The 23753-nt window shown below is 42.6% G+C and overlaps 1 protein-coding gene across 2 annotated transcripts in view; it reads right to left on the minus strand.

Moving 5' to 3' along the window:
- Window positions 1-8392: 8392 nt before the first annotated feature.
- Window positions 8393-23753, minus strand: part of Agl (amylo-alpha-1, 6-glucosidase, 4-alpha-glucanotransferase) — a 56011-nt gene continuing 40650 nt past the window's right edge. The window contains exons 26-34 of one of the 2 annotated variants that reach the window (NM_001108564.1): window positions 20409-20634; window positions 19961-20072; window positions 17544-17679; window positions 16006-16118; window positions 15202-15413; window positions 13492-13589; window positions 12339-12426; window positions 12103-12236; window positions 8393-10935 (exon numbers count right to left, since the gene is read on the minus strand). In NM_001108564.1, coding sequence (NP_001102034.1) covers window positions 10818-10935; window positions 12103-12236; window positions 12339-12426; window positions 13492-13589; window positions 15202-15413; window positions 16006-16118; window positions 17544-17679; window positions 19961-20072; window positions 20409-20634 — 1237 coding nt within the window. In that variant the 3' untranslated portion in view covers window positions 8393-10817. The remainder of the gene's footprint in view (window positions 10936-12102; window positions 12237-12338; window positions 12427-13491; window positions 13590-15201; window positions 15414-16005; window positions 16119-17543; window positions 17680-19960; window positions 20073-20408; window positions 20635-23753) is intronic. The other variant, XM_006233229.5, reaches the window with a different exon arrangement.

Raw genomic sequence — 23753 nt, forward strand, 5'->3', positions numbered from 1 at the left:
AGGAATAGAGGAGCACTTGGAGAGAGACAGTGAGGAGAATGGGGAGAGAGGGGGAAGAGAATAAGGAGCAAGAACAAGAGAAGAGGAGAGTAAGAGAGCGAGAAGGGGGCAAGCAGCCCCTTTTATAGTGAGTCAGGCATACCTGGCTGTTGCCAGGTAACTGCCTAGACTAATTTGGAACAGTCATGACTTTAGTCCCCAACACTCCCCACTTCCCCTTACTTCTGGGAAACAGATCAGGGCCTTCCACATGCTAGGTAAGCACTCTACCACAGAGATCTATCCATCCATCATGTATGTATGTATGTATGTATGTATGTATGTATGTATGTATGTATGTATCTATCTATCTATCTATCTATCTATCTATCTATCTATCAATGTAAGTTTTGATGTTGGAAAACAGGACCTGATTTGTGCTAAGTACTTGGTTTACCAAGAGCTACACCCAAAACCCAGTTATTTTATCAAATTGGTCTCAATGTTCTTTAATGAATCTCTCAAACTGTTGTCCAATAGCAATAGCTTCCTTCTTTTCTCACCTTCCTCCTCCCTGTCTCTCACCTCCATGGTCTCACTATTTAGTCGTGGTCTCAAACTCAGAGATCTCCTTCTTCCTTGCTGGGATCAAAGGTGTGTATTACCATGTCCCACAAAAGCATATTCTTGCCAAATGAGGAGAAAGAACAAGTGGAAAGGATAATATTACAAAACAAATGCTCGGGGTTGGGGATTTAGCTCAGTGGTAGAGCGCTTGCCTAGCAAGTGCAAGGCCCTGGGTTCGGCTCTTGGACAGACTTACTGTCAATGGAGACCCCTGTGCCCTCACTGGTCCCCTCCATCCATGCTGTGTCTGTAGCTGAGATAATAAAAGGGCTTGGAGCCAGTTACAGGAGGTATTAATGACATAGGCCATTCAGACTGGGACACTTCTTCACACTTCCCAGGCTGTCTATGTGGTTCCTGGAGTCAGGAACTCAGTGTTGGTACCTGTGTCATTCCAGAAGTACACATCTGGCGCTGCTGCGATCTAAACTCGGAGACAGCAATAGGCGGACATGTAACATCCCCACCAGGGATCCGCAAACATCCCGGAGGAGGGGACAAGGATAATCTGAAAGCCAGAGGAAGGGGTGGGATGTTGCAGCAGGTTACCCTTAGTTTCTCTACACGCCATACTGCAGCAAAGTAATCTTCCTAGAGTCACATGGTGTTCACCAAGGCTAGAAGAATCTGTGGTTAGGGCGAGGACAGAGAACACAAAAAACACATGACTTTTATAAAATCTAATTTTGTCTAATTTTGTTCAGACCGTTGGACTGAGCCTACAGTCCTGTTTGTTTTGACAATAGTCCAGGTCTACATGGACTCTGTACTAGATTTAATATCATAAAGTAGGACCCGGTGGGTGAGACTCTGGTGAGTTCAAGTACAACCTTCTGAAATCACCCATCAGTGCATTAGATCCTGCAATGAGCCAGTTTCCCTAGCAACCTGGGCTTGCATGAGTCAGTCCTGACCTCCCAGCACCATTTCGGGTGTGCCGGACATTTCTCTAGGAAAGTTACACATAGATATTGCTTCGTTCATCTCCCTGGCCAGCTGGAGTCAGCCATATTGTCTGGTGTGCCCATTTCCTCCTAGCACATAAAATTATATGATAAAACAGACTGGTGTGAGGAACCAAAGCTGGCTGGCTGGGCTAACTTGTCCTGGGACAGTCTATCATCTGGGCTTCACTGTGTCATTTAGCATGGCCACAAATCCCAGGGCTTAAGTGGTCCACATGCTTTTGCCTCCCAAGTAGCTGGACCACAGGAGAGTAACGCCTAGCTGAACAGAGTCGGCCTCAGACTAACTAACGTTTTCCAAAGGCTCCCGTGGAAAATCTCAAAGGGTTTGTTTTCTCTCCTCATTATTAAATTATTGAGGTTTGTTTGATAAGCTTCACAGGAAAGATTGTCTAATGAATGGTGTTCGTCCTTCTCTATGTATTTTATGTGTGTGTTAGTGGTAGGAATATTACAAAGATTGTGCAAACCTCATAAACATCTGGTGTCTGAGTTTAATGTTAGCAATCATAGTTCTAATACTCTTAACAATGCCATGTTAATAATAAGTTATTGTTTCTTACAACACATAGAAATAGGCAGGTCCCCTCGTGAGCCCACCATGATGGACTCCCATCTGGTCTTTACCCATGGTCGTTTTGAGTCTTTTGTCACCTGCACATAGCAAATTTGTTTTATGATTATTTGTTCCTGAAAGCTTCCGCAAGTACCTGTTATGCCAACGTGTTTCCTTTTTAAATGGTTCTGGAAACGTTTCTGAAAAGGACAGACTTTGGAAACTCTAAGGATCAGATCTTTGGGCTATGTAAGAATTCCAGAACATGAGTGGAGGAAAGGTTAATTCAGAAAACCAGGAGCAAGCAAACAGAGAACTCCCTACACGCAAGTCAGAATTTGCTGGCCTACATAGTTTTCAATTCTGGAAACATTGTCACAGACACATCCAATAAACCACGATTCACGAGCCATCTATGTTGTGTTTTAAAAAAAGAAAGGGAGAAGGAATATGTTTGGTGGAGGAACAGTAAGGTGTGGGTAAAAGGGGTGCCTCTGTGGGCCCATGCTGAGGAATCTCTTCCCTTGAGGGACCAGCCACAGGAAGGTATAGTACAGAACAGTGTTTATTCAAGGCACGGGGAGGGGAGTTGAGAGGGTAGTAGGGCTGAGAAAGGCAGAGAGAGAGAGTAGAGGAGTTGTAGGCCGGCCATGAGCACTTGGGGGGGGTGGGAACAGAAGCAGGGGACAGAGGGAGAGCAAGAGAGCAAGGAGCAAGAGAGCAAGAGAGCAAGAGAGCAAGAGAGCAAGAGAGCAAGAGAGCAAGAGAGCAAGAGAGCAAGAGAGCAAGAGAGCAAGAGAGAGAGGATCTGGCAAGCAGCCTCTTCTAGAGTCAGGCACACCTGGCTGTTGCGGGTAACCGTGGGGCGGAGCCTAGACGAAATGCCAACAACCTAAACAGCTGTTAGTCCAATAAGCTGCTACCTAAAATGCAGGCGCATGGTCACGATGGCATGTCGTACCATGGCATGTCGTACCACGGCGGAGGGCAAATGAGCAAATGTGAGGGAAGAGTATGGTGGCTCAGATCATCCCTCTCTCCTGTGATGACTCACTTTTAAATATTGACATTATGGCATTTACAAGGTTACCGCTAATGTAAACATACGCAAAAGAAGGCCAGGTGCAGCAACACTTGTCCGGAGGCTAGCACGGAGGAGCTCACTGGCTGCCCCGATGACCCAGTAAATTCCAGGTTCAGTGAGAGACTCAGCTTATAAAATGAGGTGGAAAGTAACTGAAGATCTTATGTTCACATACACACATACATGCACATAAACATAGAACCCACAGGCATCTCTCTCTCTCTCTCTCTCTCCCTCCACACACACACACACACACACACACACACACACACACACACACACACACACACACGCGCGCGCGCGCGCGCACGCACACACACACACTCACCATCTTACCTCTTAATGAGTGCATTACCACACCAACTGCATTTCCATGAGAGGTTTGGAGCACACATTCAAACAATAGCAGTCTATATCTTATGGTACTTGGGTTGTATTCCATTAAAAATTAAAAATAAAACTTTCTTTTTCTTTCTACCTGATACCTTTAGCATTTTTTTAAATCAAGTATTCTTATTTTCCAGGAAGCAAGGCTGTCTTCACAAAGCCAATAAATTACTTTAAAGAAAAACTGGGGTACCTTGTTTCCAGTGTCCCTAGCCTTACTATGGAGCAGAAAGGTCACTTGCTGGCAGGTCCTGAAAGCCTAGAATCTGTGGTAGCCCAGAAGAATATGGTCTAAGCTCCTCAATTAATGTGAAACGAGGAAGGAGATATCCTGATAATAGGAAATCTTGGTAATCCGGGCTTAATACCCATGCCCAGGTATCTCTGTCCACTCAGTGCTGATAATCGGTGTTATCAGTAAGTCCTGATATGAATACAAAAGGAATCCTTGACAAGAACCTGCTTTTACAGTTCTTATTAAAAAAAAATACTGGGGGTGGGGTGGAGGGAGGGCTGGAGAGATGGCTCAGTGGTTAAGGGCACTGGCTGCCCTTCCAGAGGACCTGGGGTTCAGTTCCCAGCACCCACATGGCAGCTCACAACTGACTGTAACTCCAGTTTCAGGGGATCTAACACCCTCACACAGACATACATACAGGCAAAACTGATGCACACTAAACAAATAAACAAGTAAATATTAAAAAAAAAATAGACTTGGCTGGAAAAGCAAGAGCAGTCTGTGATTGTTAGGCCCCAAACCCTGAACTCCAAAATGACACTTAGCATTCCTTGGAAACCTGTGACAGAGTTCTCTGCCTGCCAGGAAGAGCCTCTTCTATTCCCCGCTACCTCTGTTAAATCATTCTTAACATCAGATCTACTTAGTGTTAAGAGAGAAGAGAAATATCCTAGGTATGCTCGAAGGATTGCTTTTCTGGTGGGGTTTGTTCTGTTCTGTATTCTGCAAGTGATCATGAAGTAATTCTTACAAGCTAATAATTTCTAGCTCATACCTGTAAGGCATATCGAAGCTGTACACTAGTCTCCAGGCTCCTTAGTACCCAACAACACGTACCTGTAACCCATAGCAAAGCCACCAGGATCTTTTGCCCCTAAACTTCCAGGCTGTCCCAGATTACTCCCACTCTAGAGCTATACACTGCTCTCTGCTCTCTTCTTGGCCTTTTTGCTATTCTCTCTGCCTTCAAGAGGTAGCAGCCATGGTAGCTTTGGACTCCCCCAGAGGCCTCCGGCTAGACTCTATTACCCAGAAATAAACAGGTGACAGTTTTCTCCTCACAGTGAACCTTCTTCCCACAAAGCAATCCTTCAGACATACCTAGGATTTCTTTTCCCTTCTTTTTAACGTTAGGTAGAGACTGATGTTAAGGCAATCCTTCTTTTACACATCTTGTTTGCTAAGGCTGGATACCAGAATTCTTCCAGGAGAAAAGGATGATGCTTATAGTCTGTCTGTCTGTTTCTCCCTCCCTCCCTCCCTCCCTCCCTCCCTCCCTCCCTCCCTCCCTCTCTCTCTCTCTCTCTCTCAGCACTGGGTCCTTGGGACTGGAGAGGTGGCTCAGCAGTTAAGAGCATTTACTGCAGTTATAGAGGGCCAGAGTTCAGTTCCCAGCACCCAAGTTGGGTGACTTACCATTTCCTCTGATTCCAGACCTGAGGATCTGATGCCTTCTTCTATCCTTCATGAACACAGCCTTTACAGGCACAAACTCATACTCAGACAGACACAATGAAAATGCTGGGGAGATGATGGCTTAGCAGTTAAAAGTTCTAGCTGCTCTTCTAGCGGACCTGGGTTTGATTTCCAGGACCCACATGCCAGGTTCCAACTGCCCATAACTCTAGTTCCTCAGGATCTGATGTGGTCTTGTGGCCTCTGTGGGCACCACGGATGTACCTGGTGCACAGGCATACAGTGAAGGCGAGCACTTCTATGTACAAGAGCATAATAGTTTTAAAAAGTTTTCTTCAAAAGTACATTTTAAACACATACACAGGGCTCCTTCACACATTCTGGGCAAGCACTCCACTACCAAGCTACACCCTTCGCTCAAGTCGCACACTTTCAAAAACTTCTGTGGCACATGTGCCCTGAAGACCTGAGTGAAGCAGGGCTCCTTTTCAAGGTCACTTACAAGCAACATGTACAACTGCACTTCTTTTTAACCAGAGAGAGGAAAGTAAGCCAGCACGATCCACTAAAATGCTTAGATAACTTCCAGTCCCGAGAACACAGAGCTGGCCTTTCAACACGTCCAATACAAACATTTTGCAAGAAGGAAGTAACTCTCTTCTGTTTACTCGGCTTCCTACTCCAGAAGGAAGTAATTTGAAGGCGGTTGGAGTCCTATCTTTGTGACAAAAAGTCAAATATTTTGTAATAGGTATTCATATCCAGAGGTCTTAAACAAGCTTTAAAAAATTCTCTGTACATTACTAAATTTAATAAACCCTTAGTTTTCTTATGAGTAGATTTTTTTTGGATGGGAGAGAGGAGAGAGAGAGAGAGAGAGAGAGAGAGAGAGAGAGAGAGAGAGAGAGAGAGAGAGGTGTTCATGCAGGAGTGGGGTTCATGTTGACAGTTCCTATAGTGAGAAAATGCTGCCAGGTGTAAGAGGGGAACAGTAGCAAAAGCGGAGCCAAGTGAAGCAAAGAAAAAATCAAGAGAGAAAAGCAGACTCCTCGACAGATACCTTCCTAATGCTGGGACCCTTTACTACAGTTCCTCATGCAGTGGGGACCCTCAACCATAAAATTATTTTGTTGCTGCTCCACGACTGTAAGGCTACCACTGCTATGAATGATAGTGTAGACATGACATGTGGCCCACAGGTTGAACACTGCTGCTTTATCCTCACAGCCAGGGCAGAGCAGCTGAGCAGTCCTCACCCTGAGTGACAGAGCGGAGATGACCCAGACAGGCCCATCTGAGCTCTGCTCAAGTTATTACAAGACGAATCATTTTAGAGCATTCCTTCCTATATCGTATCTATTAAAACTGAGCAGCATCTGGACATTGTGGCTTCTGTGTATGATCCCAGCACTTGGAAGGCTAAGGCAGGAGGATTGCCGTGGGTTTGAAGCCAGACTGGGCTACAAATGAGTTCCAGGCTAACCTGGGCTATAAAGTGAGACCTGTCTCAAAGAAAAACAACAGTTCCCTACTTTCAAACTACGCAAACTGCCTTAAATTGCTTAACCTGAACACTGGCAGAATTGAGCGCCATATTTGCTAGGAAGCTTCCACAGGCAGAACTTGCTCCCTCCTCCCTTATTTAAGCACACAGAGCATGAGATGTAATTTCTGGCTAAAATTCTCTAGTCTCAATTCTGACCACTGGACTATCTCTTAGCGGTTCTGTTTCTTGTTCTGTTTCTCTGACTTTCTGCCATCTTTGATATGATACTTCTATTTGCAAAGTGGTGAGACTTAGCCTGTCCTTGACAATGCCATTCCGAATACTTACCCAGAGACACAGGTTAGGAACATTTGACCAGATGATAGGAAGGGGGTACCCAGGCTCCATCAGCACAGGATCCAATGCTTCCCACAGTCAGGGGCAGCCGGTAACAGCCACAGAGGGACCCATGAATGTGTGGTGGAAGGAAGCCCGACGGCAAGCACATCCTGCTGCAATGTCAAGGATCTATAGTATTTCTGACTTGGAGATAAGGACTGAGTTTGGTCCCAGTGATTCACTGGTTGTGTGACTTAGAAAATAAGTGTAATGACTGTGATACACCTGTCAGTCACAAAGGAGGGACTTTTTGACCCTTAAACCAACTGGTTTAATACTAAGATGAGCCAAAACTGATCCCAGAAACCCACAACATAAACACTAGGAAGAACTAGGAAGTTAAGGAAAAGAAGAGCCTAGGCATCCTATGTCTTTAGGCTACAAGACTAATTAATTATTGTCAATGTTGGTGCTTATCGAATTTATTTATAGTGTTCACACAATTTAATTTAAACGGCTAACAATTTTGGGACCCGGAAAAACACTGAAGAAAACCAAAATAGCTACAAGTGTGGAGCACGGCTTTGAAAACGAAAGTAGGGTCTGATGAGAGGGAGTGGGAAAGGGTTAGCAAACACTGAACCAAAGAGCGAACCCAGGGGAGGAGTTAGCTCAGTGCTAGGCACTTTCCCAGCAAAAAGCCCTGGGTTCAGTCACTGGAATGGGGTTGGGGTGTGTAGGATGATGTCACAGGTGAGGCAGGTACAGGATAGAAGGAGGCCTGTCATTGGAGGAGAAGGAAGGATGGGCGGGAGAGAAGTTTGAAGGAAGAGGAGGAGACTAGGGGAGAGAGGAGGAGACAGGGAGGAGGAGAGGGGCTGAGAAACCATGGCAGGACAAGATGGCAGGTGATGTTAAGATTCTGCTCTGTGTATTTACAGGTTGTTATTAATGTTCTCAAGGGATGGATGGTACCGGGCTTTGTATGTTTAAGTGGGCAATTATATCTTACTAATAGGGTCAAAGATTATTGTGTTGTGTGTTCTTTTATGTGACGGTTTGAGTGTAGGAAAGTGTGCGGCTGGGATGTGTTTCCACCAAGATATCTAGCAGATATCTTGGGGCACCGCAGTGAGGACCTAGCAGGGTAAAAGACAATTACTCCTTTCTATTTTATATATTTTTACAACAACATGGGTGGGGCAGACTGGGGGCAAGAGTTAAACGAGTGAACAGAGGCACACACAGGCTCAGGAGAACAGTAGCAGAGTTTATTGACTTAATTTCACACTGAGTTTGTAAGGGTTAGTCCGGATCACATGAGACCCAGTTAAAGAAGCATCAGCTCTAATGTCATCACTCCTTTATAATCCAGGGTGGACAGAAATAGAAAAAACCAGCAAAAGCTAACTACCCTGATTCCCTGACTTCCCGGTACTGGTGTATGGAGGGTTAAGTAAGTAAATGCAGCAAGTCTGACTGATCCATTTCGAACAACGTGGAATTATAGATTCTTATGTTAGCACCTTCTATCTAAAAGTAAAGACATAGAATCTGTAGTATAAAAGAATGAAGCAGAGCTGGAGAGATGGCTCAGTGGTTAAGAGCACTGACTGCTCTTCCAGAGGTCCTGAGTTCAATTCCCAGCAACCACATGGTGGCTCAAAACCATTTGTAATGAGGTCTGAAGCCTTCTTCTGGTGTGTCTGAAGACAGCTACATTGTACTCATATATAATAAATAAATCTGGGGTTGGGGATTTAGCTCAGTGGTAGAGCGCTTGCCTAGCAAGCGCAAGGTCCTGGGTTCGGTCCCCAGCTCCAAAAATAAATAAATAAATAAATAAATAAATAAATAAATAAATAAAATAAAGCAAAAATTGTCTGGCTTTTTCAGAAAGTAAATGTTCACATCCATTTGTTACTATATTTGTGAGTTGGTAAAATGTAAATAAAAATTCACTGTACTCAAGATATATCAAAGGAGTACAGATGCTAACAGACTTAGGGATACACTGAAAGCTTACTTCACTCCTAATTTACACATGGCTACTTTAATAAATCTCCAGACAGCCTTCTCTCTTCCTCCTCTCCCTGCTCCTATATCCTATAAAAGGTAAATCTCTGAGCACCACTCATGAGGACAGGGAAAATTTACAGTAAAGAAGACGAAGGAAAGCAAAGAGAGTCCTTTAAAAAAAAACTTTTATTTTGACACACAGACATATACACATTTGCTCAGTACTCAGAGCCGTTTAGGACACAGTGGAAATGATTACCACTTAGGTGATGTACTAAATGACAGGCTCCCTGCCTCCTCAGTCATCTATGAAAACTCACTACAATACCACAGCATGCTGGTTCAACTGCTAAGTTTACCTTTCACTTAGCAGAGTAAGATTGGTTTGATATGTGACAAACCAAGGCACGGACCGTTTGGGAAACTTTCTGCAGCATCACACAGGAACGAAGCGTTGCACCTAAGAGTTCTTCAGTCAAATGGCCATTATCCTTTTCCAGTCTAATTACTGTGGCTGGGATAAGGTAAAATACACCTCCTAGACTTTCACATAGACCATGCCCAACACAGCACCAGCCTTTCATCAACAGTCCTCAGTATAAGCACTGTACCCTAAGGATTTTCTGAGGTGGATGGTGACCCTATTGTTGATAACCTAATATGGCTCTATTTTAAATCTTCCCTCTTTCTTTCCTCCCTCCCTCCCCTCTTATACTCCTTCCTTCCTTTCTTGATGGTTTTAGGGATAGAACTCAAGGCCTTGACCATGCTAAGCAAGCTGTGTCACCAAGTACAGCTCTAAGCTTTTTTCCCCCTTGAAAAATTTCATAAATATGCCCAGTAATTTCCATTTTGAAAATGTAAACTATCTCATAGTGGGAAATTAGAACTAATTTTACAGAATTGTCTTATGTTCTAGTGGTCTGTTTTATTACGACCAATTACTCTTTAACACAAATAGGCTATATTAAGTATAGTTGGCATTTACTATATTAAAAACATAACTTGTCCATGAAAAATAAAGCACATTTTGAAGCTCTGTGCTCCAGCTATGAACATATACTGTGGGTGGAAACTTCCATAATTCCACATTCATAAAACATTTAACAAGTGTGCACTGACTGCATTAGGCATGGTATTAAGACTGCTGTAGCAAACGTTAGAGCATTCATGACACAGCCTGTGGAGTGTGCCAACAGACAGCAGGACTTCTTCCTCTAAACTGAAGATAATACACTGTTTTTAAACCCTGCTTTGAAGAATACTTTTCCCTGTAACCTTCTATGGGAAAAGATCATTTTTCTTCGATTCAAATCAAAAGAATATAGAAAAAATAGGACACAGGATGAAGTTCAGTTGGTAGAATGCTTGTCTAACATACATGAGGTCCTTCGTGTAATCCCCAGTACACATGATATTCTTTAAGAAAAAAAGCCAAAAAAAATCTATTTTTTTTTGTTTGTTTAATTTTTGGTTTTTCGACACAGGGTTTCTCTGTGTACCCCTGGCTGTCCAGGAACTTTCTTTGTAGACCAGGCTGGCCTCTATCGAACTCAAGAGATCTGCCTGCTTCTGTTTCCCGAGTGCTGGGATCAACGGTGTACACCACCACTCCCTGGCTATGAATGGGATTTTTAAAATGAGTTGAGCTTACATTTCCTTATGACCTTGCATTCAATAATGTCAAGTGTTCACACAATTACTAAGTATCTACGAGCCAACTATAGATCATAGAGGGTTTCGAGAACAGCAGCCATCGACCATGCCTGTGTCTCACAGCTGAAAGGGCAGTACTGGCCATTCTCATTGGTGAGCTCTGGAAGTCCTTTCCATGGGGATCTGAAAACAAAGAAAAGCAAATGCATTTTAGTCTTATGTGCATGAATAAAGTAGGCAAGTCCCAAGGCTTTGCCTTTAACTCTAGAAGCAATCACTCAAAGTCATAAGTCATTTGCTAAAAAACAATATTCTAAAGGTTGTGTGTGTGTGTGTGTGTGTGTGTGTGTGTGTGTGTGTGTGTATATAAAATCTTTATTATTTATGGCTCCCGTGGTCTGGGATTATAGGAAGACACCTCCAGGCTGGCAATGATTTAAGGCTTTGAGAGTAAGGTTAGGACTCAAGCTATAAACACCTAAGTGTTCCATGTGTGAACTTAGTAGAACTAGAAACCCAAATATAGAGACACTGAGAGTTATAATTAGGAAAATGCCAATTTGTTTCTTATTCTACAAGTTAATATATAAATTTATTATACACATATCTTCTAATACTTAGTACGTTATGTACAAATCTTATTTAGTACTGACAGAAACCCATGAGGTAACTGCAGTAACTACTCCTACATGCAAAGAGAGAAGAGGGACGTACAGAAGTTAATAACCAGTGGCAAATCTCAGCATCACAGACTGTCAGTGCACCTGACGACGCTCACGTAAGGAAGTGAGGCAGTATATGCCACTTATGCGTTTAGTTAAGCCATCAGCAGCAGTGCACTCAGATAATCTAGACTTAAAGAAATCAAGGAAGTCTTTGGCTGAATTTATGCCATCTTAGAAAAAATATACAATATCGACAGTGTTTAATTTATTAACAATTAAGACAAAGAGTACAAGAAATACCACTTGGAGTAATAGTCAAAAGACCAACTAATATTTTAAAAATAATGAATATTTTTACTTGATAAATGAATCAACTCACAAGGCCCAATCTGAATATTTCAAGTATTTTTTAATCTATCTTAATCATATCCAAATTATCAGTTATCTTGAAAATTAAAGACTATTATACAAGTACAGATCATAAAATATAAGATCTCAAATACTTATATAAGATATAAGAAGCAAAATACCTAGTGGAGGTAGAAATTCCACGGTTGAAATTACGGTATAGAGCACAGGGTGGGTCCCACGAAGAAGCAGAGGGCATGGGAAAACGAGTCCTAAGGAAACCTTGTCTATCTGGTAGCTAATCCATGGGTTGGACATTAGTCACGAGATGACTTACCTCTCAAGATGAACATAATGTCTAGAAAGAACATTTTTAACCAAAAATACAGTCTTCGCAGCAGTCTCTGGGCCCATCATTTTGGAAAAATACAACTTTGCACGAAGAAAATACCCAATCGGCCATAGCCACTCCTAAAATATGATTTAAAAGTAAAGAGAAAAAGAATTATGAATATCTAGCTTTATTTAAAAATAAGTTAAATTGAAAACTCTGGAAAGAAAGTGAATTCTTACAGGTCCTTGGTGGTAATTGAAACCTCTGGCAAGGTTGTAGTTGTCATTGTCTAAGGCATTGTCATAGACTCCACAGTAAACCATGTCACTGCAAACGAGTGGAGTTCGAGGTCAGTAAAGGAGGGTCAGGTGTCATACAAGAGGCATCAGAATTTCAATAGCAAAGGCAAGAAAAATCACCATCTTCTTTCTTCCTCTGTAGAGTAAGCCTGCCCAGCATCAGCACATTACTTAACAAAGTTATATCCTGCAGCCTCACAAACACTGCCAGCAGATGAGTTATGCACAGTAAGATTTAATTAAATTGCAACTTTTTAAAAAAAGATTTATTTATTTATTATATAGAAGTACACTGTTGCTGTTTTCAGACACACCAGAAGAGGGCATCAGATCTCATTACAGATGGTTGTGAGCCACCATGTGGTTGCTGGGAATTGAACTCATGACCTCTGGATGAATAGTCAGTGCTCTTAACCACTGAGCCATCGCTCCAGCCCAAATTGTAACTTTTAAAATCTTGTTTAGTGATACAAAATGGCCATGTGAACCATTATCATTAACTTTTAGTTAGATCAGCAGATCTTTTGTTTGCTTTTGAGGACTGAGAGTTTGAAATAGGGTATAAATGCAGTGCCCCTGGCTGACATGGAACTTTCTCAGTAGTCCAGGCTGGCTTTGAACTCTCAGAGATAGTCTGTGTGTACCACCACACATGGCAGTTTTTAATCTTCTCTGAACATGCAAACATAGAGAAAATAACAAGTATTTGCATACAAAATTTTGCATATGAAGAATGAAAGCATGTCAGAGGTACATTTAACACTCGTACACAGTAAACTGGTAGATGTTTTCAGAAGTTTGAATGTGATTTTCCAGAAGTTACTTGTAAATAACCATGGAATGGATAATACTAATCTATGTGGGTTAAACACAGTATCAATTGCCTTCTTTTTCTTTTCTTTTCTTTTTTTTTTTCTGTTTTGAAGACAGTGTTTTTCTGTATGGCCCTGGCCATCCTGAAACTCGTTCTGTAAACCAGGCTGGCTTTGAACTCAGAGCTACCGGCCCTTCTACCTCCCGGGTGCTGAGATGAAAGGCACTCACGACCACCGCCCAGCTCAACAACCTTCTTAATACTAATACTCCAGCTTACTCTGGATCCAAAGTCTTCATGCCAAGGGGACCAAGCAATTTTCCTTCTGCAATTTCCAAAGCCTTCCAAGCCTTTTCAGCAGTAAAGAGCTCAGGGGCCTAGTGAAGAAAGTAAACACAGAAGAAACATTGTAATATCGCAGAAAAGTTAGTCCTTACCCATGTAACTCTGCTAACTATAAACTCTGAAAAACAAATGTAAGAATATAGTGTGGGTCAGATCTGACAGTGGAGCCTGATGGATCTAAGCCTCTGAGGCTGATTCTGAGTCTCCTCTCTCAGCTGAGGCTGGGAGAGCTCACGGGACACCTGGGAACCATTACCAGATCCAAACGGGAGCCGCAGCTACAATAAAGGTAAGCCCACCTCAACCTGCCACTTTATTCCTAGATCTGCCGGAGTGCCCTATAATGTACCTGAAGCTTTTCCCTCTCTTCTTGGTGATAATGAGTTCAGAAGAACTTGTATGCCAACAGCACAAGTGCTGGGACATGGGGAAAGAGTGAAAATCTGCACCCATTTAGAGAAGGAAGTGAGAAGGCGCCAAACCCATACTGCCTCTGTGCCAGCTTGCACTCTCTTTCCTTCTTTCTAAATTTATTTATTTTTACTTTATGTGCACTGGTGGGTTTTGCCTGCATGTATGTCTGTGTGAGGGTGTGAGTTATAGAGAGTTGTGGGTGCTGGGAAATGAACCAGTCCGCAAGGTTGCACTTTCACACCACTACAATTACTAACATTCTGCTTAGTAATCTTTTTGACAAGAGTCAAACACTCAGGGCCGCATGGCTAAACACAGAGCCTTCCTAGTCCACTGTCCTTAAGAGTTTATTTTTAGACTGAGATTTTACAACAAAGGGGGATCAGGAATTCTTAGCGAGGTGGCTGGAGAGATGGCTCAGTGGTTAAGAACAATGGCTTCTCTTCTAGAGGACACAGGCTCAGTCTCTAGCACCTACAGGGTGACTGACAACAGTCTGTAATTGTAGTCTCAGGGATCTGATGCCCTCTTCTGGCCTCTTGGGGGCATTGCACATACATAACATGCAGGTTACGGGGTTGGGGATTTAGCTCAGTGGTAGAGCGCTTGCCTAGGAAGCGCAAGGCCCTGGGTTCGATCCCCAGCTCTGAAAAAAAGAACCAAAAAAAAAAAAAAAATAACATGCAGGTTACTCTCCTGCCCCCCCCCCCCCACATAAAATAAAATGATAAAATCCTTTTTTTTTTTTTAAAGCCAAATAGAACTAATTAGAGTAAAACACAAAGGAGACAGAATGTGACTATACGCTGCCGGTGAGCATTCCCTAGCACAGAACTCTCTGACTAGTGCACTGGGGAGCTGTTTGTGGCATGAGCTTATGCAGTACAAATGTCCTGAGTTTTCAGGAGGAAAGGGTGAGGGTTGAGTGAGGCAGCTGGACTGGCCTGAGACCTCGTCTCTTCAGTGCAGTTTGAGCACAGGCAATAGGTACTGTGGCATGTGTGACTCTGGGGCCCTTTGTTTCTCAGCATCCACTGTTTCCTGTTTTTGACACTAAATGTTTCAGATTAGAGGTGGTAATGCATATTTAATTACTGAAACCATAGAAAACTACCCAGAAGGCAATAATGTCTCATGGTTAACTGGAACTTAAAACCAAACAGGAAACAAAGGCCCTTAGTAGAGCTACCATGACAGTTTTGAAATTTGAGGGCTACATACATCACTTACCACGACCATTGCTATGGTAAAGTTGGGCCTGAGCTGATAGTCACACCAAGGACTTGACGCACCGTAGCTGTCCTTGTAGATGCCCCGCTTGTGAACCAGATTCGGATGCTTCTCGTTAGGATCTGAAGGGTCTTCGGAAACATGAAAGAGCTTTTCAAAACTGTTTTGTATTTTTCTGTTCCACTCATCATAGGAGACTGCTACAACCTTTCCTGAAAAGGGATAAAAGAATGGCAGTTGTCAATATTCAGAACATTTAAGTGTCTGTTGTTGCCAAAACTCATATTAGCTTAATTATGAAGTAAATTCCCCATGTTTTAGAAAATGTGGCTACTTCAGATGGAGATATGCTTTAAATTCAAAGACAAAATACTGCCCCCGAAAGAATGAAAGACAGCTCGAGACCGACTCACACCATGACACTGTGCCAAACAGCATTTCAAACAGTGGACTGATTGCACATACAACTCGCTACCCACTTCTTACTTTTTAGAAGTTTAAAGTTTACAGGTAGCTCAAAATTGTTTCATCCAGAAGGGGATGGAAAGATTTCTAGACTGCCTATGGGATGTAATTTGCTCAGAGGAAGGGGAGAGGGCACGGAGGCAGGCACTACGTCGCCTTCTTCTCTCAGCTCACTGGTGCTGTAGGAACGGCTCTGTTAGGATTTCCATATTGGGATTAACAATTTTTCCTTCTTCTTAAAAGTTAGCACTTTCTAGTATTATTGGCTGAACGCAATGACAGCAACAAAGGTTAATCACTAGTTCCGTTATAGGTTCCTTGTAAAACAGATCAGCTTACCATGTCTTCTTACTCTGACTTCATGATAAGGAAAAATGTTTTTCTTGGACAATTCCAGCAACCAACGAACAGCAGATTTACACAAGCCCACGATTTCCACAGCAGACCCATCTCTAAAATTAAAAAAATTTATTTTCTGTGTTGAGCTTGTTTAACCATGATTTAAAAGGGCATTCAGTAAGTAATTCTGGGTTGGGGATGTAGCTCAGAGTTGAATATCTAGCAATAAGGAAGGCTCTTGGTAGCATAGAACCAAATCAAACCACCACCACCAATAGATGTTAGTGAATATTATAATTAATGCATCATACAAGCAACTACCTGTGCCCACATCTTCACATCATGAGTAATATATCATATAAGAAATCTCCTCCCTTACTACTTTGGCATTGATTTTGTTTCTAATATATTATAAAGACTTATTTTTACTTAGTGTATCCACGTGTATCTCTATCAACACGTGCCACACGTGTGGATGTGCAGATAAGAGCCCTGGATCTCTTGCAGCTCGTGTTACACTTGGCTGTGTGCCCTTCAGGGTGAGCACTGGGAAGGGAGCTTCGGCCTTCTGGAGCAGCAGCCGTGAACTTTCTTTACAGCTCAGCCATCTCTCAGCCTCTTCTAACGTACTCCTTTGTTTTTGCATCTTTTGAGACGGTCTTTCTCTTTAGTCCTGGCTGATATGTTTGAAGATAAATCTTTAATAAGAAAACAACATCTGGCTGGAGAGATGGCTCATTGGTTAAGAGCAATTATTGGTCTTATAGAAACCTTGGTTCAGCTCCCATCCCCCATAGCAGGCAGCCCTCAAGTGCCTGTAGCTCCAGTTCTAGAGAATCACATGACCTCTTCTGGCTTCCAAAGGCACCTGTATTTATCTGCACCTTCCCAAATGGACACTTAATTTATTTTTAAAGAAGAAAATAGTTTCCAAGCATAAATCAATATCAAGAACTTGTGATATTTGTTGATAACACATAAAAGAAAACCCCTTGATAACAAAGTTAGAGCTAAAAAGGCTTTGATTAATTGTTTTCCAAACTTGTAAAGACTGGTATAATAAAATCTTCACATTGTATGAAGTTCAGATTAAGAAATGTCTTAAAGAGAGATGGTGAGATGGTACAGCAGGTAGAGAGGCCTTTGCTGCCACACACACACACACACACACACACACACATCCCACACAAATAATTGTAACTATTGTTTTTATTTTAAAGTTGTCTTAACCATTGGGGTAATGAATCATAAAAATTTTGAGATTCTTGTAGAGGTGCAAAAATCATGAGACTCCCGGATGAGAACAGGTTACTTACACTGAGAAGGCTGTTCTATTTTTTTTATTGGAGGCAAGGAAGGAATGAGTGGAAAAGGAAACCGCAGAGAAGGAGTGGGGGGAATGAGAGACCTAGAAGGATTCACCATGAGGACCATGGTTAGTGGTTAGCAAAACAAAAGATGCCATGAGTAAGTGTGTTTGAAAAGGGAGCCGGTGAATTAAAAGTGCATGTGCAGAAGCATCAGGACATGGACTCTACCTTGGGGTGGCTGGGATCCCTCTGTTTCTAGCTCTGTCACTCTCTCCCATTTTATCCATCCATGTGCCACAGTTGAAGCGATTTCCTCCATAAACAAATCCTGTTTCTTCATCAACCCCCACGGTTATGTTGAAACCTGAAAAAGCAAAATGAGACACTTAGAAAGCAGCCACGGAGGGACAGGTCTACAGTCCTAGCACTCAGGATGCAGAGGATCACACACGAGGTTGAAGCTGGCTCATACAGTGAGCTTAAAGCCAGGTAAACCTCATATGACACTCTTTTTTTGAAACAACTAAAAATCATTCAGTTTTATGGTAAAAACATATAAATTTCATTTCTCTTTCCAAAGACACCTGTGTGTATCCAGAACTGCATATCACGATGTTGTTTCTAAAGCACTGCTTACATTGGCAAAATCACAGGTCTACTCAGTAGAGGAAGGCCTTAACATCATATACACTAAGACATGCTCTGTCCTTGAAGTGAACAAACTGGATGTCTATGGAACAAAATGAATGGGTCCCTAAGACAAAATGATGTAGTAAACACATTGCAGAAGGTAGCAAATAAAAACCTTAAAATGCAGATTTTCATCTATGATTCTTTACACATCTGATATATTTGTATAGAATATAGGATTTAAGAACCTAATATAATCATATAATATATAATACATTGAGTTTATATTTCATGATATATATCACAACTAATTTATACATGCTCAAACATATATAAATGCATAAAATATAAAAATATACATGGAAACAGTATACTCCAGTTACAGTCTAGTCATTAATTCTAATAAGTAATTAAAAAATAAAAAAGAATTTTTGGATTATGTAGTATATTTTATTTCTTTTCAAAGTAAAACAGAAAGATATGAAGAAATATAGTAAATCAATACATTTAATTTCAACACCAGCTTCAAAGGTAAAAATTATTTTGCTTACTTATAGTTGAAATGTTTCATACAACAACAACAGTTAACCCTAAAATATCTCAGAGATCCCGTAAAAATGTCCTTTGGATACTAAAGCTGTTTCCATTGACTTCGCTGAGGGAAGGATAAAGAAGTGTATCAGTGACTGTTACCAATTAACTTAGTGAGCTAATGTTTGGGTATTACTACTATACCACATACTATTACACTATTATAATTAATAAAGCATCATGACTTCAAGGTTAGTCTGGTCTATTTAGCAGTTCCAGGCCACCTAAAGCTTCATAGGGAGATCCTGTCTTGATCAGCCAAATTAAACACATTACATACTGATACTCAATTTATGTAAAATTTTCAAAGTCGGGTGTGTGCCCCAGACTTTGAATCTCAGCACCCAGGATGTCGAGACAGACGGCCCATCACTGTGAGTTCCAGACTGACCTGGTTTACAAGGGAGAGCCAGGACGGCTACATTCCCACGTGTGAGGTTGGCGTCAAATCTTCCTTGCTCCGTCTTCCACCTTGTTCATACAGTGAGACCCAGAGCTCTCTGTCTGACACACTAGTCTCACTGGCTGGCTTACCGTTCCTGGACACCATGCCTCTGCCCTCAGCAGAGCTCACCTGGCATTTCCATAGGTTCCAGAGATCTGAGTCCTGATTCTCTCACTTGGTCACCATCTCTCAAGCCCAGTGTAATTCACTCTTAATGTCTTCAGGAATTAATGAGGAAGGACAATGGTAAAGCCATCATCACAAAGCCTGGCACTTAACACTCAATTCTCAAAAACAGAGTTAGCTAATTAATTAATTTTTGAGACAGGTGTCTCTGTGTAGCTCTGACTGATCTGGAGCTCACTCTGTAGACCAGGCTGACCTCAGACTCAGGGACCTGACTCCCCGGTGCTGGGACTAAAGGCATGTACCACAATGCTGGGTCCTTCTTATGTTTGAGACAAGGTTTCACTGTGTAGCTCAGACTAGTCTTGAACTCATGATAGTCCCGCCTCTGCCTCCTGAGTGCTAGATTATAGGCATGGGCCATCATGCCTGGTTTTCAAAAAGGCAACACTAGCCTTGAGATTAAAAATTGTAGCACTAAGGGCCACAGAGGTGGCTCAGTGGTTAATGCTGCTGCTCTGTGGACCACCGGAGGTGCACAGCCACCTCAGTCTCTCGGTCCAGGGGTCTGACGGCCTCTTCTGCAGGCACCCAGCATGCACATGGTGCACATACATACTTGCAGGTAAAAACTTCATTTACAGAAAATAAATTATAATGTCAGTATTACCTTGGAAATTGACAAAAGATACAAACTTTTATCTTTTCCTTAGCAACACAAGCGTGGAGAGATCAGGAACAATGTTCACTTTCTCAACTATAGCTTCAAGTACCGCACACAAGCATCTGCAAGGCACAGCAGGGTTACTCTGACAGCACTGGTAAGTCCTGCCCATGGCGCTGGATTACATACCCTCATCCTTCATGTTTCGATCGATCTGTGGACCGGCATTCCGCTCTCGGAACTGAATGCCTTGCATGTGCCTCTGCATAGCTTCCTGTATGACTTCAAACAAAGGCTGATCCTGTGGAGACAGCAGGTCATCTCTGCCGTTAGGAATGGGTTACATTCTTATTTTCCTAAATCCCTCAACTCCAGGAATGTAGATAAATACTTTCCCCTGGAGAAGAAACGGGGAGTGGGGTGGGGCCGGGAAAAGCAGCAGCTCCTATGCTCCCACACTCTGTGCTTCAGTAAGGAGCAAGTCTTATCTCTGTAACTTCTCACTGTGTTGACACTAAAGGAATATTGATTTTGACACTTTTTGATATTTGAATTCTTATGACTTGGAGCCTTAATATTTTACATTAAAAGATAAAGTTACATTTTCTCCAAAATTATTTTAAGAAATGATCTTTACCAGAGTCCCAGCAGGCAAAGGTGCAGAGTCATCTGTTGGATACATTCTGGAAACTGGGCATTTGAGGATGTCTAGACCATTTGGAACCATCTTGCAATAGTCCTGAATGCACTGCAGCCACCACCACACGGCATCACGACAGTTGTACCTGGCATACGTTCCTTCGCCAAGGAGGTTAGGAATGAGACCATGCCTCAGGGTACAAGCAAATGCTAAAATAATATTCCTGAAACAACAGAAGCAAATGGATCATTTGAGATGAAAACTCCTATAAAAACAAAGGGAAAAAAAGGCTGCTTTTTCCGGGGCCCAGCTTTTCTCTCTAGCACCCTGGGGAGCCCTCCCTTTCTGTAACAGGTTTGTATCTTTGGAGTCATGTCCTCAGTCAGGAATTTATAAGGAGTGCTGTGACTTCTATATGTAAAAAAGATGTTCTTACTTTTGTTTATGTGTGTCTAAGTGTATGATGTGAAGTTCCACACGGAGGTGAGAACTATGCTGGATCCCCTAGAACTGGAGTTAAAATGGTATGCCTGCCATGTGGGTTCTGGGAACTGAACCCTTCAAGAGAGGTGAGCGCCATTAGCCACTGAACCATCTCTCCAGGTCCTAGCTTCTGTCTTTGAAATCTACGGTATTTCAACATTTCAGGTATTTAAGTAATCCTCCAATATGGACTTTATTACTTTACCTAGTAGAGATCAAGAACGAAGTAAATACATAGAAGACAATGGACAGAAGCTGGCCTTGAAAACTCTAATTCATCCCAGCACACAGGCGGCAGCAGGCAGGTATCTGAAGTCTAGACCAGCTGGCCTATATGAGTTGTACGCTATTTAGGGCTACAAGGTAAGACCCTGTTTTACAACAAAGAAACAAACAAAACAAAACCCCAAAACAACAATAGCAAAACCCCAACCGTGACTCACATTATTAACTGACAGATGATAGTTTATGTTCTGTGGTGTTACCGCAATACAAATGAGAACTTAGTCTGAGATGGCATTGCACGCTACAAAGCTTCTATTTCCCAGGTGAGGTCTAACCTTGGAAAGGTCACTGAAAGGGTCTAGTCCTTATTGTCTCAGTTTAATACTTGCCTCCTAAGTGTACCATAGGAGGCTTTTATTCTAGTTTTGCTCACAGGTCACACAAAGGGTCACAGAACACAGCATGACAACCCGGGATCCAGATGGCCAAAGGTAAAATGAAGGACAGAACTTTGTAGAGCAACACAGAGTGATGACCGAGGATGGGACCACTACTGTACCAGCACTGTAGCGATGATTTAACCCCCGAACCTTTCCCGAGTGTGTGCCCTGTGTCAGAGAGCCTTTCAGGCCCATTAACTGCAGCAGTCATTACACTCAGTAAGGTGAGCACTCTGGCCTTCCCACAGAAAGCACTGAGGGAGGATGGCAGCTGGCAGCTGCTGATGTGAGCCAGCGATAGAAGCTGTCCATGACACAGGCCAAGGTTGCTGCCACTGTGTTTTGCTGAATCCTGTTTGTTTGGTTTTGGGTTTTTCAAGACAGCATTTCTCTGTGTAGCCCTGTGTTTTGAAATAAGCTCTGTAGGCAAGGCTGGCCTTGAACTCAGAGATTTGTCTGTCTCTGCCTCCAGAGTTCTGGGATTAAAGGTGTTCAAGCAGACTTATTTTTTTTATCTGACTTGTAAATCATTTGCTTAAGGCATCTGATACAGAAGCAAACAGCCTTCCAAATTCATTTAAAAGATTGTTATTTTATGTGTATGATGTTTTGCCTACATGTATGCCAGTCTACCTGGTGGTGTATGCAGCCCTAGCTGAGGCCAGAAGGAGGTGTCAAATCCCTGGGAACTGGAGTTACAGATGGTGTGAGCCTCCGTGTGTTTGCTAAGAATCAAACCTGGGTCCTCCAGAACAGCCAGTGTTCTTAAGTACTGAACCATCTCTCTAGTTCCCCCAGTTTTTAAAAGAACTGTCATTATCATCATCACCATCATTACTCGTGTGTGTGTGTGTCTGTGTGTGTGTCACAGTATGAGTGTTTCGGTCTGAGGACAACTTTGTGAAGTCAGTTCCCTTCGTTTACCTTTATATGTGGGCTCCAGGTTTGCAGGGCAAGCACCCTGACCAGCTGAGCCATCTTGTGAGCCCCTCAATTTACTATTTATTTGTTTACTTATTTGTTGCTTACTTATTTATTTTGAGACAGCATCTCACTATGTAGCCCTGGCTGTCCTGGAACCTTCTATGTAGACTAGGCTTGCCTTGGTAAGAAATCTGCCTGCCTTTGCCTCCAGAGTGCTGGGATGAAAGGAGTGTGCCACCATACTCAGCCAGCCCCAAATTGTAAGCTGCATAATTGCCACCACTCAATTAGAAAATACTTTATATTAGGTTTGAAGGGGAAGATGCGGTTCATTTTAGGTAACCACCTAGACCAATTTTAAAATGACCAAAGCGAGGTGGAGAGACAGCTCAGTGGTTAGGAGCATGTACTGCTCTTGCACAAGACCTGTTTTACTAACATCCACACTGGGCAGCTCACCACTGCCTGTAACTCCAGCTCCAGGGAACCAATGCCCTCTTCTGGTCCTGCAGAGCATCAGTACTCTGTGATGGTTTGTATACGCTCAGCCCAGGGAGTAGCTATTAGAAGGTGTGGCCCTGTTGGAGTGGGTGTGTCACCGTGGGTGTGGGCTTTAAGACCCTCATCCTAGCTGCCTGGAAGTCAGTATTCTGCCAGTAGCCTTCAGATGAAGATGTAGAACTCTCAGCTGTAAGCCAGCCCCAATTAAAGGTTGTTCTTTATAAGACTTGCCTTGGTCACGGTGTCTGTTCACAGCAGTAAACACTGACTAAGACACCCCCATGCACATAACTAAAAATAAGCAATTTTAAAAATCAATAAAATTTAACACCTGAAGAGGGAAACACCAGTAATTTTTCTGATAGCATAAAAATAAAGTTTCATAAAATGCTTCTACGTTAAAAATTTTAGCTAACAGAGCAGTGCTTTTAAACTAGTTTCAGGCTGCTGATAATGACTGGAGACACTGTGGAAACAGTTTTGGCCTTCCAACACCTTCCTATCCCCAGGTCTGGACGGAGGGGCTTTGGCTTGGGCACCAAGCACCTGCATGTTCAGCAAGGTCACCGCTGGTGATGCTCTGTGACAGTAACTTGTAGAACACACTAAAGGTGGCACTATTGTATAACTTTTTGGGGTATTTTTTAGGATTTTTGAAACTAGGGTCTCTCTCTGAAGCCCTGGCTATTCTAGAGCTCACTATGTAGACTAAGCTAGCCTCAACTTACAGAGACCTGCTTGCCTCTGCCTTCACATCCTGGGATCAAAT

The sequence above is a fragment of the Rattus norvegicus genome, chromosome 2 (assembly GCF_036323735.1).
Source record: "Rattus norvegicus strain BN/NHsdMcwi chromosome 2, GRCr8, whole genome shotgun sequence".
NCBI lineage: Eukaryota > Metazoa > Chordata > Mammalia > Rodentia > Muridae > Rattus > Rattus norvegicus.